The following is a 20,395-nucleotide window of genomic DNA, read 5'->3' on the forward strand; positions in this document are numbered from 1 at the left end:
CTAGGTTATCTGAATTCACATCCACATACATCCTCCTGCCGTTATCAGCACCAATCCACAGCTGAGAAATATACAATTTAACTCCTGCTTGAGCGACATTTGCTGTGTCCAGCTATTTAAGGACATTACTGAGCTTTTTCCAAAATAAAACTATATGTTCATGACCCATTTTTAAAGATTGACATTATCAGAAATAACCACTGGGCTTGGGGCTGCGCGCTACAGACAGAGCTCAGAAGTATTTAGAGACAAACTAAAATAGCGTTGGTTCTGACTTATCTTTCACCATCATCTTTGTGTTATGAGTAGTTTGATTCACTTTTTATGTGTTTATTTTTATCAGTTCTCACTCGCCTCCTAATGCTTCAAATACAGAACGGACAGATTAAAGCTGGGCTTGATTGATTGATGAGTCTTTCCTAGTTTATCATAGTTTGGTTGAATTTTAATTCTTAAAAGAAGTGAAGAAAATAGATTTATTTTCATTTTAAAACATGTTTTATCAGGCCACTGTCATGCATCAGCTCTGAATCACATTTTTAGTCCATTCACAAATTCAGCTTAGGGTCTGGATAGCTCAAGATTTCAAGTCTCTCAAGTGTTGGCAACAGTGGCTTTCTTGTCACTTACATATTTTGGAATACTGTATTAACTCACATTAACCCCTGTGTTTTTTGGGAACCACTGAGACTATTTGTGCCTCCAGTGCAGCTGTGCCTTGGAGAAATGTTTGTGTAATTAAAACTCCAGTGTGCGATTTAACCCCTTTCACCCACTCCCCTGCTTTTTATTTTAATATGACTCACAGCCCAGGAGAAGCGTGTATAATTACAGTATGACGCTGATGTGTGTGTTTTATTGTGCTGAACCATTCGGGTCCCAGGCAATCCTTCCCAGCCCACCTCACTTCATTACATGAGCCCGTACCAACTGAACGACTACGCCATGGCGCTGCGGGCCGTAGGAGAGATCATCCAGGACTACGACAGTGACAAGATGTTTCCGGCTCTGGGCTTTGGTGCCAAGCTTCCACCGGACGGACGGGTGTCGCATGAGTTTGCCCTGGTGAGGCAGCCACCTTCTTAACATCCAACTCTTCATACATTTACACAAACCCTCTGATCTTTTATCTCTACATTTATCAATTTTTGGTGTACAAACATTTGAATTTATCCGCGTTTGTCTACAAATATCAGACCATTCGTTTGTTCCATTACCACTATGATCTGTCAGTGTTTCCGAGGCCTCCACCAGGTCAGAAACAGCTCAAAACTTTCTTGAAGTGAGGATGAAAAGTAATAAAATCCAAACTTATTTTAGTATTTTAGGGCCACATATAGCTCAGTTTGATTTCAAGTGGCCGGGAACAGTAACATAATAGCATATTAACCTAGAAATAACCACACCTCCAACTTTTTCCCTTTGTTTTAGTGCAAAGAAGTACATGTATATAATGAAAATGTTAACATTTAATGAACTATCTGAAATTTTTTCAGAAAAATAAAACAGACCGACACCTGGTGTGTTCAGGAACCATGTTGAACATAGGACATTCTCTTTACTTCATGAACCTTCATCAATACTGTTAGTCTTCTCCATAATTTTCGCACTTTGCAAATTCATGCCGCAGGCAAGATAAGACTTTCTGATGGGCCGGTTTCAAACACATTTTAGCCCTTATTTGTGTGTGTAATACTATTTTTTAAATATTTGACTCAAACCTGAATTGAATTAGATGCATATTTTTGAGTGATATGAACACATGGAAAACAAATTATAACTCAACTATTTGAGTCTGTATATAGGGACATCCTTTCTTTAAGGCTAAGGTGCTAATGTGTTCAAAATCCTAAAATGTTAAAGTTTAGTAGATTTCCTCTTTACCACCGTTTTGTAATCAGTTAGTCTGCTAACATTTGTTAAATATCAGTGAGCACAAATCACAAATCAGGTTTGCAGGAACTTGGTCAGAAACAAAAGTACCAGACAGATTATAATTTAGGCCTGATCATAGTGACTGATCAAAAGTCACGAGCAGCAAGCGTCTCAACTCCCGGCTTACATGAACAGTATTTCTTCAGCCTGATCCCAAACTAAAAGTTTATATGGATGAAAAATAAAGTTCCCAAAAGCATTCATCAAAAAATATTGGATTTGACATACAGAAAGAGATCCTGTTCCTGTTGCGGAGTGTTGAATCCCTTTGAAATCAAAGAGAATTTCATTAAATAGACCAAGAACGGCAAACCCAACATTTTCACCTGCACTTCCTGCATAATGATTCTTTTTACTCACTTTATGGATCGAAAAATTTGCCACCGACCAGTTGTTTTGCTCCTGTCGTGGTTCTGTTTATTTAAAAAAAAACAAAAAAAAAACAAAATGATATTTGAAAAATACAACATGCCAACAGACACTTTTATGTGCACGTGACCAATTACAGACAAAAGTGTGTTGGTGGATGGTGAGAGCTGCTGTTCAAAAACATGAACAAATGCATCCAACCTGATTGCACACGCAAGCAAATCAGTTGTTTAGTTTTTGGCAGGAAACAAGCCACTTTAGCTGCATGAACACACCAGATTTCTTTTATTTATTTGCCGTGTAATGCCAATCTTAGTTCTGATGGCGTAACAATGATAGAACCAGTTATTTCTTCATGAAAGTTTTACCAACATACGAGAAGCACAAACAGCGCACAATGGGGAAGGATTATCTGTGTCCGTCATTTATCGCTATTAGCATCCAGTGTTTTAACTTTCTCATCCATCCATCCCTCCATACCACTCTGACAATGTCAAGCAGTCCAGGGCTCTTTGCATCCTGACCACTCCTCAGCCATCCATAATCCTTGTTGTCGTCTAGTCTGACCTCCAGATGTTTCTCCAGAGGCATTTACAGCCATTACAGCTGCTCAACGCTGGGTAACAGCTTCCCCAGAAGCACTGAACCTTGAGACAAGGCACATATGCATTAATCTAACCATTAAGGATTCAACTTAGTCAGCTCTTAAAGAGGAAGGCTACAGCTGTGTAGCCGCGGTGGGAGAAGGCCACCACTGAATCTCAGTAATTATGTAAGCTCCATTTACAAACCAAAGTAGTCTCATGTGCGCCGTTCATACTCATGGGTGACCAAGCAGAGTTAGTCAAGATGGTTTCTCGCTGAGGTAATTACAATAGCCCAAAACATATGGGTAGCCTAAATAACGCATTATTTATCTTCTGCAACTTTCCTTTTCAAACCAGTCAGCCGCACATCGATTTGGATGTCATTTAAAGAATGTGGGAGAAAGCATTACTATGACTTTGGTTCCATATACTTGAACAGGAGTGTGATTTAGAAGCCAGCGGATGGGCCTCTATTAGACAAAGCCATTCCAAGATGAATTATCATTACATTTTGTCTTTTTACAACCTCTAGCGCAGAGTTTAAAATGTGAAATGAATTGCTTCAGGATATTCTCCACAAAAATGCCACAACAGAAGAATTAAACTGTCGACATTTCCGTAAAATATGTGCCGATTTTGCATACAGCCCTTTAGTGTCTCTTACACTAGGTAATTTTTTATTTTTATTTTTTGCAATATTTGAGTACTATTGATGTTTTGCCCCTGGGTGGCCTTTTTTGATGCCTCTCTGTATGCCTGCTTGTAATCCTATTATCCTTCAGTTTGCATGCAAAACATGTCCGTTTTGAAAATGAATTGCAAACCCAGCCCTTTTCCTCATAAAGGAGGAGCAAAGTTCATTCATTCATTCATTCATTCATTCATCTTCTGTACCCGCTTATTCCTGTTAAGGGTCGGGGGGGGGGACAAAGTATTTCATGTATTTTTCTCCTTTAGAATGATACTCATCTTATTATTCCTTCTAGCTACGTTGTCTCGGAAAATCAAAACAAACTTCAGTAGGTTCAATTTCATTTTAACACTGATATATAGTGTTAGCGCACGCAGGTCCTGCGTGTCTGGCAGAAATCTAATGTAAGAGAGACGCTCTGACCACCCTTGAATACATTTAACACATTTTTCAGAATGTTCCCCGGTTGACATTAAATCAATGAAGGTGACACTGCGTATAAACTGTTAGTCCGTGGGGTTTAAAACACCTAAAGGAAGAAGGTGACTGAGGATAAATTAATGCAAACAAAACAGCAGAGCTTGAAAACAAAATCCTTTTGGTTGAGTCCTAGAAGTGGCTTAAAAGTATAATCAAGATAAATAAACTAATATCTTGTGATTTACCATAGCACACAAGAACAACAACAAAACACTTGAACTGTATTGCATCTGTTAAGAGACACTCGATGCAAATTTTATCTATGAGTCAGAATTTCAACTGACACAGGGATTAGTAGACAAAGAGATGCTTTGTATTTGGAGTTAACTCTTAATATAAACTTTGTTCAAGGTTACATAAGAAATATACACTTTAATATACCATAAAAAGGTGACCATTGTGAATTCTGATTAATTATATATTGCTAAAATGAACCTTTGTGCTTAAGAAAAATATTTAAAAGCTGTCATATCTAATTCTTTACTCATTCCTGTGTTTGTGTTTCTTCTTTTGTGCAGAATGGTAATCCACAGAACCCATACTGCAATGGAATCGAGGGGGTGATGGAGGCCTATTACCAGAGTCTCAAGTCCGTGCGTCTCTACGGACCCACCCACTTCTCCCCTGTTATCAACCATGTGGCCAGGTAGGTCCACTATAATCACGGCGAGGGATGTGGAACCCGTGGGCCGGCACGTGCAAACGTCATTGCATACGGTAACAGCTCGGAAGGAAAAAATTCCTATTAGATCAATCAGCTTCGGTGAATTTCCCGCTGTGCGCGTGGGCCGCTGTGCAGTGATTTGTGAAGCGAAGGGAGGACATTCAAACAAAAGTGCTAATGAGAACAATAAGCGGAATCAATGCCTGCGGCGTTGGTGTGCACGCTGGTCATGATAGTGCTTGAGATTGGTTAGCATGATAGATGATCAGCCGCCTTGAGATGCTGCACAAAGAACCAAGAAAATGTAAAAATAACATCCCCATGAAACGGCACCGTGAATAACAGTAAATGTCACACCTCCCACCGTTTCACAGATAAACAGTAAATGAATCCCTATAGACACCAGAACAAAATATGTACTGCTGCTTCAGCATATGGGCCCTTCAGCACAGTTCAGTTACATTTTTATTGGAGCAACAATGGCAAGAAGCTGTTCTTCCACTGTTTCAAAAGCTTCAAACAAATAATTTACACTTCTAGCAGATGCTAAGAGAAACTGTCACCAGCACTCACCCAATTTACACAAGCACTCACTGATGAAAAGTTTGGGGCTGTTTTGTAGTACAGTATTTTCCAACTCCCACCTGACGTCTCATATCGCCAGATCTTGTCTCATGATCCTCAAGACTGACTGTAACAAGCACTTCTCCCACCTTTCATCATCTGCTTTCAAATCCCATCTTTCTCTGCGAGCACCGTCCGCCCACTCAGCCCAAGAATAGCTGCATTGTTCAGCGCTCACTTCTGTGGACCATCTGACTAAAACCCGGGAAGACGTTGCTTAAAAAAGTGACACCAAGTCACGTCAAATTCCTAATCGCTTGACTGTTTTGCGTAAGAGGGCTGTTAAACATACAGTGCACTCTGAAAGCAATGTCCTGCAGCATCACATCAAACATTTAACCCTTTATGTAACCACTGGGAGTTAGAAACTAGAGCTACACCAACAACAGTGAGTTTATTTCATAAACCATAATTCACAATAATAATTTTACATCAGTGTAATAGGTGTGAGCTTCATCAGGATGTTCTTCATAGATAGTACATACTGATCTACACCGACCAACATTATGACCACTACCAGGAGAAGCAGATAGTGTTGACCACCTTGTGACAATTCAGTGTTCTGCTGGGAAACTTTTGGACCTGGCATTCATGTGGATGTTACTTAGACATGTAGCACCCACCTAGACCAGACCAGGCACCCCCACCCCATAGCAATGACACTCCTTGATGGCAGCAGCCATCCCCAGCAGGATGCAGCCTGACACAGGCACACACACAAAGACGGTTTAGGAACAACTCAAAAATCATGAAGAACAGCACAAGGTGTTGACCTGACCTCCAAATTCACTAGATCCTAAACCGATCAAGTGTCTGTGGGATGAAACACAGAAGCCCCTCCCCTCAACCCATAGGACCCAAAGGCCCCCACTAATAACATTCTGTTGCCAGACACCACAGGACACCCTCAGAAGGCCCATGTCCATTCTCTGATGAGTCACAACTGTTTTGGAGGCACAAGGGAGACTGACACAATATTAGGTCATAATGACATGCCTGATCGGTGTGAATTGTTAATGTTCTATTATTAACTTTTAATGCTGTCGCCAGATGTCTTACAAACACCAGAGATATCCTGCATAAATAAAGAATGAAAAAGCTTTTGGATTGAGAATTGACCGTTTTAAATGAAAACCACTCTACCATTACTGAAATACACTCTCTTTCCAGTTCATTAGGTACACTAGTGAGAAGGATTGCATTCTAATAAGCCAGTTCTTAATCCCTTTTTGCCTGTTCTCATGTTCAGTTTATGTTGAAACAGCATCAGAGAGGTGGTGATTCAACTGGACTGAATTAAACACTAAAGTGTTTCTGTTACTTAGCCTAGCCCACTGACTAAAATAGGATTGCCAAAATAACAGCAACATGTGTCGGTACAACACAAAACAATTCAATAGTACTACAAACCACACCGTTGAATCAACAGCTCTCCCAAGTTATTTGAAACGAATCTTGAAACTTTCATGAAGTTAAGATTTACAGCTGGACTGTTATATTAGATGCATTTATTTTCACTAGTGTACCTGATTAACTCCCAAGTGAGTGTAATTATACTGAACTGCACTTTGTACCAAGAACATTTCAAGAATTGTGCAGCCGATAACAAAATAAATGCTTATTTTACATTTTAGGTAACATACTGTTTGACATTACTTGTAATTAGACCATTCATCTTCAACAAGATGTGATTCTAATTTTATTGATCTCTGAGGGGTAATAACCTACTATGAGTTTGAGTAAAATGGCAATTTAATATCACACGTTCATATACTTTCTCCCCATGAGTAAATTAACTGGTCAGCGGAGAAGATGGTAAATGAACTGAAATGAAGCTTTAATACAGATGAAGTGTTTAAAGTGTGGCATGATGGAGAAGTTCAGGCTTTTCACCAGTTTGCGTCTGGTTTTTAACTCTTGGTTCGTTTACCCTCTCTCTCGTTTCCCCTCTCGTCTCTGCCAGGTATGCGTCGGCAGTGATGGACGGCTCACAGTACTTCATCCTGCTCATCATCTCTGACGGCGTGATCACGGACATGGCACAGACCAAGGAGTCCATAGTCAATGTACAGTACCACGTCACGTTTCAGTTCTGTCTCTCTCTGTATGCCTGCTTGGAAGACAAAATGCCGCGCACATGTTTGTTCAAGTGAGGGGGAGAAAACACAACCCTGCTGTGAGCCAGTTAACACTGGTTCAGATCTACAACCACTAATGACTGCTATCTGAGTTCTGCTAGTGAGAAAACTGATGATCCACCTAATAGGTTCATGATCTAAATGGAAATAGTAGCATGTGAGGTTGTATCGCGTTAAAGGCATAATGTTATCTGATTTGCCTTGTCGTTCTGGATGGCCGCGTACAAACACGTTCAGAATAGATCATCAACCCCTCTCCCAGGCTCATACGCAAACTACATCGATCCACCTACACCCATCATTTCTGCTTTCACAATATTCTCAGAGAGTTTTTTTTATTGTTAGTGAAGTTAACACCATATGCCGAAAGCCGTTGAGGATATTAGGCCTGCTGATGTTCGGAGTTGGAATAATGCTGGTAAGCTTCCAGAGATCTGGAACGACTCCAGAGTGTAAAGACCTGGAACAGAAATGATCCACAGAGCACTACGTTCAGTTCATGTACTATTAAACATGCGAGGGAGCCTGGAGGTCCAGCTATGATTAAGTCAACGGAGATCCTAATAAACCAGCAAACGCGCAATATGAAAGGGAGAGAGTATCAGCGGCAGCGCACATGCTGTCTTTGCCTTTTAGTGCTTCTCTCTCATCTCCACTAATGAGGGAAGTGAGTGGAAAAGGGGAGGGGGAGGGGGGTCAGCATAGTCACCCCCACCCCTCGCTCCCTCCAATCCCCGCCACGTTCAGCTCTAATAACTCCGCTTTCTAATTAGAGTGATCACGGTTAATGTGTGTAACAATTTTGGGCGAGCGCGTGTATTTTGGACCTCCGCTGCCTGCGCTTTGTTGCTCCGCTCTGCACAGCTCCGCTCACCACGCGTCCGGCCTCCCCCTTCCTCCCCCACGCCCCCTCGTGATGTAATGTTATTGTAAGTTAAGATTCGAGAGAGCAATTATTTACTAGCCCACGGTGGATCCGTGCCCCTCATATCTCGAGCAGTTTGGGCGTTTATCCAATAACCACGGGAAGTTATGAAATATTGGAAAACCTTCATTCATCATTCATCACGCCAACTGTACCTCGCTGTCCCACTCCACTCAGATTTAATAAACAATATTGCGTTGCAGGGCGGCAGTTCAGCTGAAGCTCAGGGCACAGGAAGATGTAAATGGGAGTCATTTTTAAACTGTCAAGCTCTGGGAGATTTAGGCAAAGTTGTAGATGCATGAAATTAGAAACTGTAGAACTGCCCCGGACAAGAGGCTTTACAGAGACAAGCTCCACAGGGCAGAAGGAATAGGACGAGCCCCGTCTGTCTTAACAACGGCATTGAATTTTTTCCATTGAGCTTCCCCTCCGTGGATTCTTACGCTTACTGTAAGATACAGTTAGTCATTTGCGGGGGTCTTTCACTGACAGCCTGCGGGGTTTAAGATAGCAAATGGTGAAAAGGATGAACACTGCTTCTTCCCCGCCTTTGATGTGCTTATTCTGTCCCTTTCCTCCCTTTGCAGGCCGCGTCTCTGCCCATGTCAATTATAATAGTCGGGGTTGGACCAGCGGAATTTGATGGTAAGCAGGGTGAAGATCACGTGCATGCGTGTGTGTGTGTGTGTAGGTGTGTGTGTGTGTGTGTTTAGCGTGCCGTAATCATTTGGCTTCAACCTTCGTTCTCCCTCCTATCTCATCTCCCACATGGTTCAGCCCTCCCTTGCGCAGCTTTTCTTTACTTCACTCCCCCACTTTCCTTCCCCTTGATTTTTCCTCTCCTCCTCCACGGAAGCTGAGGTAGATGTGAAAACACCCATTTGTCAGGCCAGAGGTAGGGCTTTATTGTCTTCTTCTTTTTTTTTTTTTTTTTTTTAATGGCTGTTGGCCACATTACTCACCACCCTCCTGACATTCAAGTTTACAATTCGCACAGCAGTCCTCCGGAGAAACGCGCTCACTCGCGCTGAGCAGTGAGCCTGCACAGTCAATAGGTTTCAACGATTATCACGCTTATGAAGACAGTGTGCATAATGTCCCTGTGGTTCCCATCGCCGGCTCTGCGTACACACATTCTCGCGTGTTTCCCCTTTGTGCACAGTTATGTGGAACTTGCATCCACATGGCTTCACGCTCAGCGATGCAGATTCTGTGTTCTCGTTCCGCGGGAAACGCAAGCCAGTGGCACGCTAATGGCCCCGGCAGATTGAAGCGCGCTAACCGCGTGTCGTGTTTGCTCACCGTAGCTTTGGCATGGCTGTTCAAGTCCCCTGACAGGGCGTGACTGATGTGCTTCCCTCCTCAGAAATGATCGAACTGGACGGGGACGAAGAGAGGATCTCATCCCAGGGACGGTACGCAGAGAGGGACATTGTTCAGGTAGGCGATATCCCCGGAGACTTGAGGCTGTTCACTCAGCACAATGTTTCCAGACAAATGTGGGGTTTATGATTAATGTGGAAAGGTCATGGTGTTTGACCCGCTGTTGTGCTCTTGTTCCGAGTTTGCCATTTTTTTTAACTGCCTGTCTTGTTTCCTCTCCTCTCCCCTTTCAGTTTGTTCCTTTCAGAGACTACATCGACCGACGAGGGAACCACATCCTCAGCATGGCTCGCCTGGCTAAAGAAGTCCTAGCCGAAATCCCTGACCAGTTCCTGTCCTACATGAGGACCCGAGGGATCAAACCTGGCCCCTTGCCACCTCCTTACACCCCCTGTCCACCACCAGCTATCCACCCCCTCCTCACCAGACGGGTAAGCCGAATCTAAAAGCCAAGGCCTCACCTCAACGCCGGTCAGCCATCTCAACTGGCCTCTGCTCTCCTCTCTCAACTTCTTCTTCTTGCTTCTCTTCACTGGAAGCTTACGAGCACATGGCAAACTTCGCCTGCTCTCTCATGTTGCACTTTGGCGGTGAACAGTGATGCAGGTAAACGTTTTAGAAGGGCGGACTTGCGTGAACCAAGATGGGGTTTTGAAGAGTCGTGGTGACGTTCTGAGATCACCTAACCGCATCAGGAAGCGTGAACAGGACGGGAAATGACCACTCACAGCAGGCAGACTGAAACGCTAAAGTCTGAGGAGGCTCCGTTTCAGAACACTGTTCATCTGCTTGCTATTTCCACTTCCTCTACCTTTCACAAAATCATGTCTCTTGATATCTCAATGTTTACAATATTAGGGACTGGAGTGGAGATTTTTTTCAGGATGAAATTTATACCAATCAATGTGAAAACTTTTCAGATTACTATTTTTCGGCTGCAGAAACAGGGGGTTATGACTTTGTACAAAAACATTTAGGCCCTTGTGCCACATTGCAGAGTGTAAATGTTTTTTTTTTTAACTAAATGAAGCATGTGCTAGTTTAAGAGAAGCATGCACTGTTGTCCCGCACTCAGGGCTTTGTCCCTCCGACACTAACTCCCCACCTCATCACCACCACTGCTGCCATGTTCCATTGCAAACACACCCATCACAAGCCTGAAATCTTCCCACGCTTCAATCTTCTGCTCCATCCACCTGCCTTGACTCAAAAGGAAGCTGCGCTCCCTGGGAGTCTAGTCGAGTCAAAATGCAACAGGGACTTGAACCAGCCTTATTCTTCTGTCATATAACATTCGCAGCCACCGTGTCCACAGTGGGTTCTGGAAATGTGGATCTCCAAGCCCAGAAGTCAAAAACACACACCGCGCTACCGAACCTGACTGTGTGTCACGTTTTTCAGTCTCTTTGTTTTCATGAAATAACACTGTACTTCAGACGCATTTCCATTTTTGTTTTGTTTTACGTCTCTCTACCTCTCACTTTGTTTGATATTGCCAAAAAAAAAAAAGAAAAGTCAAAATACCAAGTGTTGTCATGGATATTTGGTAAGCCACAGTTTTACCTTACTCACTAATTATACAACATATTTGCCAAACTATAGGTCAGTAAATCTAGCGCTTTGTTTGCTATCGGATCTGGTGACTAGCACCTCTATGCTAGCAACACACTGTGAATATGTGCATAGAAAACGAAAACTGCTTTTCTTTTAACAGCTACCCATGTTGATCAATGTAATGACTGTGGGGTCTTTTTTTGTTCCATGTTCAACACAATTGTAACTAAAGTTTGAAACCAGTAATCATCGGGAAGGTTTAGTATCTTATGGCATCTCTTCAAAGAAATACTCTACCGAAAACGTTTCGTTATTAAACAGGCAGCAGCTGTTCTCTGCTTAGATTCACATCGGTCACGGTGGATTCCATTGCGCTCTCCCTGTTTCAACATAGCCGCCACCCTTTTTGTAGCAGTTCAAACGTTAAATGTTGTGCCTATTGACAAGTTTTTCCAAATTAGACTTAGCCAGTCAGATTTCCATCCATTATCTGTCTCTGCTCATCCTCTAAAGCTGTGGTGGGCAAACTACGGCCCTCTGGCCATAGGCTGTATGGCTCCGTTGGACTGTTTAATCTGGCTCAAGCGCTTATACAATAGTCTTAAAGACTGCATTCATTTTGCCTTTTTTTCATGCAATAGGTGCATTTCAGCTGATTCCACTAAATGGTGCACTCCAAACTCCTTTGCTAAAGCAGAGTCTATTGTCTCTGCTCACAAGTAATTTCCTGAGCTTTTTAAGATCGATACTTGGTAATTTCACCTTTTCCGGCATCTTCTTACTATACATGATAGGTATTTCTCTCTTCTTTTACAATTTAAACCGTTTCAGTTCATTCCCATGGTAAAGGTCTGTAACTATTGTTTTGTCTGGCTTCTGCTCTCTGGTTTGAAATCAGTGGAGTTCTGCCGGGAAAATATCTCACCTTAAATTTTGCTGATCTGATTAAAGCTAAACTCTCACACAGAATTGATGAAGCACGTTAGCCATTTATTTGTGTTAAAGGACATTAATCACCACTGATGGATTAGGTCACAATATCCTGCATCCCATAGAGCAGCCACTACATTATGTCAAAAATAAATCTTAATCCACGGCTTCCTAGCTAGGCGTAGACTCATTTCTCTCGCAGTGCAGTTGGACAGTCATGCCACCAATCAACCAAGCCGTTCAAGCAATATCAACTCTTCTCTTCTGTCCATCACTGCATAAACCCCACCAAACAATTTGACTGACCTGGACGATCTTTCCAGGAGCATAATCAGTTCCCAACAGAGCAACTCCAGACCAACTGTCGGCTACAATATATTTGTGTTGCGTTGGAAGTTCACCTGGTTTCACTTCTCACTAACATGGCTAGAAGTTAATGCCTCTTTTCTATGGAAGTTGTTCAAGATTTTCTTCTTAAAATTCCTAACCACTGCAATCCACTGTGACTTCTTTAGGATCCAAGTTAATCAACAGCTGCTGTCCTCTCCAAAGAATGAGGCAACAAATGTTTCACGCGTTTCTGTTGAACATTTGATAAGTGAAGCTCAGTTTTTCAGGTAATAGTACAATCATTTTTAGCTCACTAATGGCTGTACAATATAAAACCTCTACAGTCTAACTCTCAGCAAAGCACAATAGTTTCTTATTGCATCGGCCGCAGTATCCAGAGTTCCTTTCAGATTCTTGTAAATTTGTGAAGAACAGCGTTTTACTGTATCTGTGTACTGCATACTGTAGATTTTATCTGTCATTTTTAGGGCCCTATTCAGTCAAGGAATCAATATAAAAGAAGGTTTACAGCATTTTTCCAAACTCACGCCTCAAAACCATAAAACGCTTCTTGGCTGATGATGCTCGATTAGAACGTCTCCTTCTGAACTGCTTGTGAAACGTTTTCCCAGACGTTTCTACACTGTACAATTTTTTGCCTTTCTTGGTCATTTTACCGAATGTGTAATGCTGCTTCTTTACTGCTCATATAGGTATTACATTTTATACTGAGGCCTGTAATCATATTTAAATCATGACTAACAGGCCTTATTAATGTTTATACATAGGTTATTCATATTTAAATCATGAACGACAGGCCTGTATTTTTTTATAAGCCAACCGTTACATAATGGTGTGTGTTTCATATGTGAAAGACATTTCAAAGTAGAACTAGTGATCAAATACAATCTGTAGCAAGATTTCTTCTGCCAAATTTGACATATTGTTAAGTGTAGCGTCTCATCCCAGAGAAACTGGTTATTCAGTTTGACTGAATAGGGTCCCTCCATGTGGGGAGAGGTCGTCCTGATTGATTTTATACTCTTCTATATGGCGGGGGAGGTCGAATTGCACAATGTAGCACTGGTCTCTAGTCTGGCATTAGACTGGACAACACCAGACTGGACCAGATCAGGCAGGAACAGTCTTTTTATATGTACTTGTAAATATATATCCTGTATATATCAGACATCTGCTTTCTGGAGAGTTGACTTGCAGCAAACTGCCACGACTCTGTGACTCTCTTCCTTAAACACAAGGCAGGGCCTTTCATTTATTTATCACGACAAGATGTCAGCTCCATCACACACCCACACTCCCATATACTGTACATCCAGTACATGTATTTGTATATGAAACATGCATGATACTTACATAACAGCGAAGGCTGTGTGAAGAATAAGGGTTTCGTGCTTGTTTTGTCAGAGAAACAGTGGTTTTTAGATTCCACATGCCATGAGAAGCTGTCAGAAGATTATTATTCAACCTGTTTTTTTTTTTTTTTTTCAAGAACTCAGAGGCAACTTGAAATGGATTACATGCATGAAGATTTGGGATTAAGTTGGCTCCTTGTCTGGATCTGAGTGTTCATTAAAATACATGCACTGACAGGCAATAATGATATACACAAACAAAATATTTTGTGATAATTTTAATGTGAAAATTCTCAAAGATGGCCCTTGGACCAACATTTTTCTCAATCAAAGAAACAGGACCAAAAACACAAGGTTCTTTGCAGCATCAAAACCAGTTTACTGTTTGCTAAACCCCGATCTTTGCACTACTGCTGTCCCTGCCAAGCCTTCTGTTCTCAAACAGCACTAAAGGTATATTTTTAAAAATAATCATTTGTAAGGTTACTACAAAATTCTTACCCTTTTGTTTGAACAATGGATTCTTGGTTTCGATCACCAGTAAACACACGTAGACTTGTCATTTCTACTTTATAGGCACAAATAAATTAAATATGTAAATTATGTTTACATACAATGTTATGCTTAAAGACTATAACTATAGCACGACCCAGACAAAGTCAGCGTTATGTTCAGTGTAAGATCCTTGTCATAGACATGATGATGAGTAATGAAGTTATTTTGGACCATCGTACTTTATATCCCCAATTGATGGCTTGGATTATATACTTGTACGTATTTTTAATAGTGCAGTGCAGTTTTAGTTAACATTACAAAAGTAATGCTAAAGCTGATTGCTTTCCCTGTTTGAGTGTAAATGTTCCCAAAGTTTGTTGGTTAGACGGTAAACTGATAAGATGGTAAATTAATAACTGTTGGTCTTGTATTTTGGAAACCCCCCAAAAAAAGAAATCCAAACCAACTCTTTCACTGCTTGCACAGGTGACGAAATCATATGTTGAACAGACCTGACATACCAACAGTTGGTGAGATATTATTAAAGAATCAGTGCCGGAGGAAGAGGTTTAGCAAGTGGTCAGTTTATTTTTAATTTGTAAATATGTCAACCCAATTATCAAGACACCCTCTTGAGTCCAGACAAAGCTACATCATGCAATTAAATGACTGCTACGCTCCTCTACACTGTACAGTATAGATATGAAATCAGTTACATCTTTTTGTTGGGGTGCACAGAGTTCCCCCTCAGGAAGAGTAAATGAATGCAGTTGCTAAAGAAATCCAGTGGAGGTCCAAGCAAACCTGCAATGTGTGAAGTCCGTGTTCCTCTGTGGCTATATCAGTGTAAAACCAGAGCCACTGGTGGTCAAACCAGCTTTAATGGAGTAGGCTTGCACCCCGCTGCCTCCCTCTGATCATTGTTGCATCCACGTCACTCTGCTGAGGCGGTAGCATGTCAGCATGCCAGGCCATATGAACGCCTGTGTAATCTTCACAAATATGACATGAACGCCGTGTGCTGTAAATTATGATATCGACAAAGTGGTTCAATGGAATGCTTGTGACGAGTATCCTGTTTTATCCTGATGTTTTTTTATAGCATGCATTAGACATCGCATGTGTAGATTCTTTTTCTTTTTTTCTAACAGCGATGCACATCTTGGGTTTAAGCGACATTTACTTGTACTATGACATCTTTGCGTGGTATTTTAGAGAACTTTTTTGCCTTAACAATCTCACTGGAATTGTGTAATGCCTTCGGATATTTCTTTTTATGACAGATTTTTCTTCTACGATACTTTTTGTTACTGTTTTGGTACATGGCCGCTTCTCAGTCAGACTCATTTCAGTATTGTTCTCTCAGACGGCAAGGTTGAAGTGACGTGAATAAGAACAAGAATGACCCAAACATGTCTCGCTCTCAGCGGACAGAATCATTCGGCTGGGAGTAATCTTCCCAATCTTCCGTTCAGCATCATAAAGCCATTTTAAAAGTGACTACAGCTCTGTATTTGAAAATAAACTGTTCATCTTCTTTTTTTTTTGTTTTTCTTCAGCCCTCAGGGGGCAGTTCATGACTTTTGCATGATGCTCGTGAGTACACAAAGACCAATCAGAGATGATTTGTCCATAGATACATGTTGTTCTTGAGGTTAGTGATATGACAGCACAGGTTTTACTGTTCTAATAGGAAATACGGAAGCCACAAAGGATTGATTCATTTAAAATTACTATTTCTGTAAGAACTGAAGTCTTTAAATAAATATTCTTATCAAATCATTTTCTTCTTCTTTTTCTTCTGTGCTCACAAAGGAAACTGGGTTAAAACTAATTTGGTGTTCCTCCAAAGTTCACAGAAGCCAACCTCATTAAAGGGAAAACTACACACTTTTTATGTGACTATCCAGTCAGTGTTGATGGCTATGTAGTCAACTGAGGCAATACATTCCTCTGTGTGTTATATTCACACAGAAATGTGAGTTTTCTGAGATGACCTGCCTGCACAGCCATTATTGCACAGCTTACATGTACCAGGATACATCGTGTGCAAGCAACAACTGTCTTCAAGTTGGCAGATTAATTGTTTCCATTCAACGCAACCTGGAACTGTGGGGAACCTTGGAAGGGAGAGGGACAGTGGCTTGACCGTCTTTATCACGGCTGGTGTGCAGTCACTTGGCTTTGCTTTAGGCTTTTTTTGCTTTAGTTTGATGATCAGTTCCTACTTGCAGACGATCCAAGTAATGCTAAAGAATAGATCCATGACCCATTTAGGAAAGTGTCGTGACCAGTGATGGGAATAACGGCGTTAAAATAAACGGCGTTATTTTTTTCAGTAACGAGTAATCTAACTAATTACTATTTCCTCCGTTACAACGCCGTTACCGTTGCCAAGAGTTAAACGTGGTGCGTTACTTGTGGCCACAAAAGCTGCGAAGGCCGCATAAGTGATGATGATTTGCTAAGGTAGGGTAAGATTTCATGGTAAGCCAATCAGCGGCAGGGCAGTGTTCAGTTGGGCGGGTGTTGTTTACACACAAAATAGCAGTATCACACAGCGAGCAGAGATAGACTGCAGCAATGGAGAGTTTGGAGCATTCAGAGGCAAAGTTGCCGTTTTCAAGGTGGAAGTATAGGTACTACTTTAACCTCACTGAGGTAAAAGGCAAGAACGTACACATGAAGTGTACATTATGCTCAGAAAAAAATTCTAATTCTTAGACATATTTAAACATATATTTTTCAAAGTAACGCAATAGTTACTTTCCCTGGTAATTAGTTACTTTTATAGTAGAGTAATTCAGTTACTTTTTGGGAGAAGTAACTAATAACTTTAACTAATTACTTTTTAAAAGTAACGTGCCCAACACTGGTCGTGACATCCATGTTAGTGCGTCAAGAAGATCAAGTCCCAGAGGTTGAAAATAATGGCATGCTGAACTGAAACTGCGTAATTTTTCCAAGAACCAGTCATGTGACTGTTTCACTGTTTCCTGGATTATCAGCTGATTTTGAAGCTGAGCCCCACAGATACAAAAAACATGAAAGAAACTATTGTTGTTTACACAATTTTTAAAGAAATACAGATCTTTTAAATGTTTCCTTTAATTTCATTACGTGGCATGCACGCCACGCAGTTGCACTCAATTGGATAGTCCTACAGCCAATCAGAACAATGATGTTGTGACATTAAGTGGTTAGGCACTTTGCAGGAACATAATCAGTTTCCAGCAGAGGGGTTCCTGGCTAACTTTCTTTAGTTGTGAGGAAGGTGCTCAGGCTAATATGTAACAATATATCCATCATGTTAATTAACACAGCACTGACATATCTGGTTGTTGCGGGTGGTGTTAAGTGGGGTGCCTGTTTAACACGTAGACTGTAAAATCCTGGTGGCTGACTGCAGTATAGATCAATTCACGTCAAATAATTTTTTTCCAGCATGGTTTCAGTCATTTTAGGTAGCTAATGCAATGCTGAAGCTTTCAAGTGTCCATTTTTCTGATAAATTTAGTTTTAGTTAGTTATTTGACACTATAGAAACAGGATGTGACATCATGATGGATATGAGTTGCCATGCCAACCGCTCTATTAAGCAGTCCCGTAAAACCATGAGAAGATTAATGAATAAATGAGTACAGTATATAATCCAACATTTCTTTGTAACTGGCGGAGGTGGAGCAGAGCGCAGTACTAATTAAATAAAAACGCGAGTGAGTAAGTGTGGGCGCGTCATCGATAATGCATCGCCTTGTGGCTCTACTCTCAGATCGTACTGCTCTGACTCTGGCTCCAAACATGCAAGATGGCGCCGCCCATATCCCCGGGACACTAACTTCTCTTTGGCCAATGCAAGGCAGTGGGAACGCGTTGTTCATATTTATATAGAGTCTATGGTTTAACATAAAAACAACATTTTGTGTTATTCTCAGATGTGACAGACACCTGTCCTGGTTGATGCTGCCAATTAAATGTCTTCAAACTGAGCCAGCGCACTGGAATAGATTCACACCCTTACACCTTTAAAGTGTTAATCTCAAGATGTGTTTAACAGGGCGACACGCTGTCTTGCTTCCAAAGATAATGTGGCTGACAAGTGCTGCCTTCTTTTGCCTGAATTTTGAGTACAAATATAGTGCGCCCTTTGCCTCCTCTTACAGTCATGTATTAAAATCTGTATCTGGCCAGTCAGTTAAGGCTGGCGATGCTTTATATTTTTCTTTTATATTGAGACAAACAAATGCTATTACAGCATGTTTCCCTGCCAAGTGTTTGGCCATGTTTAAAACAAGTCAGAAATTTTAGTTGCAGGTACAATTTGAATTTATAAAAAAAGGATTTGACTTTTAGCTGTGGTGGTATTTTCAGCAGATTAGTACACAAGAAGTACTCTTTTGAGTTTTTCCACCTACAGCTAATTAAATGTGGGATTCTGTCTAAATAGACTACAGTGTGTGTTCATATTAATAAAGGGAACTCTTTTGTGTGATTTAATAGTTCTTCCTTCACTAGACTTAAAGTGATCATCATCATCAATCACCATTCATTAACCCACTATATGGATATACACAGATCTAAATATCTCCCGAAGGACTACAAATTACACAAAAGTTATATGGGTGAGTAAACAATCGTATTTTATGCCAGAAATAAGGTCCAGGTTGTCAAGGCAGATTGTGTAGAAATTCCACGAAATTGAACTTTTGAGGGAACTCCTGCTCTGCTCCAAAGACATTCAGACGGAACCATCATAGGTCCCCACATCTACAGCAATGAAGGAATGTGTATTTCTGCAGTCATTTAAGTAGGGCTTTAAGGTCCTCTGTCCTCAAGATAATTCATCGTTGTCTTTTCATTCACCAAAACCAATAGTGTCAATCCAGTAGTGCACTGGAAAATGTTGGGTTAGGTTCAGGAAAAAACAATTTACAGCATAAAACTTAGAGGACCTTCATTGTCATAAATATGAAGGTTAGGAATCAGGTGTAATGAGCTTGGTTAAAAAAAAACAGCGGCCCTGGATTGGACACCGGCAACCAACAGTGGCCACCTGTTTCAAATTCCAATATTTTGCTGACCCATCCATCCACCCCACTCTCCTCCCTCGGGTCACATTGGTTGAAACTTTAACTTATTTACTTCTTGATAAAGGTTCATTTGAATAACGGGAACACACAAAACAAACAAAACTGCTGGGTCACACATTATTTGATAACTTCTGGCTAGGGGACTTAGCAAAAACATGAAGAGAAATAAATGGGTTTCACTTACTTGATGGAACGCTTGTATGTCCAACATCTCAGAGTTTGAGGAACTGATACATGAACAATGAACATACCTATATTTGGTCTCCAGTATTTTCCAGTGTATCTATAAGGTTTTTTCAGATGACAATAGTATAGCCAAATGTTGGTGGAAGCACCTTCAAATACTAGGGGGGTCTCTCTCTCTCACTGAGCCATCTGGAGCTCAACTGAAGGATTTCTCAAAGCCTTTGTACTTTTTACATTGTATGACACTGGCATTCTTTGCAAGATCTCATTTTATGGAGTCTGTTTTATTATTTATTGCAGCGTGGCGTGTCAAGAGAGACAAAAACTACACAGCCTTTTCAGACCAGAAATAAGCAAACATCAGGGCACCATCTGCTTCACGGTGCAGGAAATCTGACTTCAACATCTATGATGCACATTTAAAAAAATAAAAATTAAAAATAGTGTGCGTTCACAAAAGCATAACGTGAATATGTTATTCTGTGTGCTATATTTATTTAGTGGTCTGCGGAAATGCTGCATAGGCTGTGGTTCGTGTGCGAATGTGCCTGTCTTTATAAATCCACAGTCCAGGGTTTCTCTGTTAAATCGGAGGCTGTTCTGCTTATTATCTGGCACAGTTGTTACGCGCTTTCACT

The 20,395-nt window shown here is 41.1% G+C and overlaps 1 protein-coding gene across 1 annotated transcript in view; it reads left to right on the forward strand.

Annotated features, from left to right (window-relative positions):
- LOC311495953 (copine-8-like) overlaps window positions 1–10,245 on the forward strand; it is a gene marked incomplete at its 3' end in the record, with an annotated part of 75,460 nt that extends 65,215 nt beyond the window's left edge. Inside the window, exons 15-20 of the mRNA XM_084555636.1 lie at window positions 884–1,065; window positions 4,581–4,708; window positions 7,314–7,416; window positions 9,004–9,061; window positions 9,783–9,856; window positions 10,033–10,245. Of these exons, the coding sequence (XP_084411762.1) occupies window positions 884–1,065; window positions 4,581–4,708; window positions 7,314–7,416; window positions 9,004–9,061; window positions 9,783–9,856; window positions 10,033–10,245 (758 nt within the window). The remainder of the gene's footprint in view (window positions 1–883; window positions 1,066–4,580; window positions 4,709–7,313; window positions 7,417–9,003; window positions 9,062–9,782; window positions 9,857–10,032) is intronic.
- Between the last annotated feature and the right edge of the window lie 10,150 nt (window positions 10,246–20,395).

This window comes from Chelon labrosus (genome assembly GCF_963514085.1).
Source record: "Chelon labrosus genome assembly, chromosome: 11".
NCBI classification, from domain to species: Eukaryota; Metazoa; Chordata; class Actinopteri; order Mugiliformes; family Mugilidae; genus Chelon; species Chelon labrosus.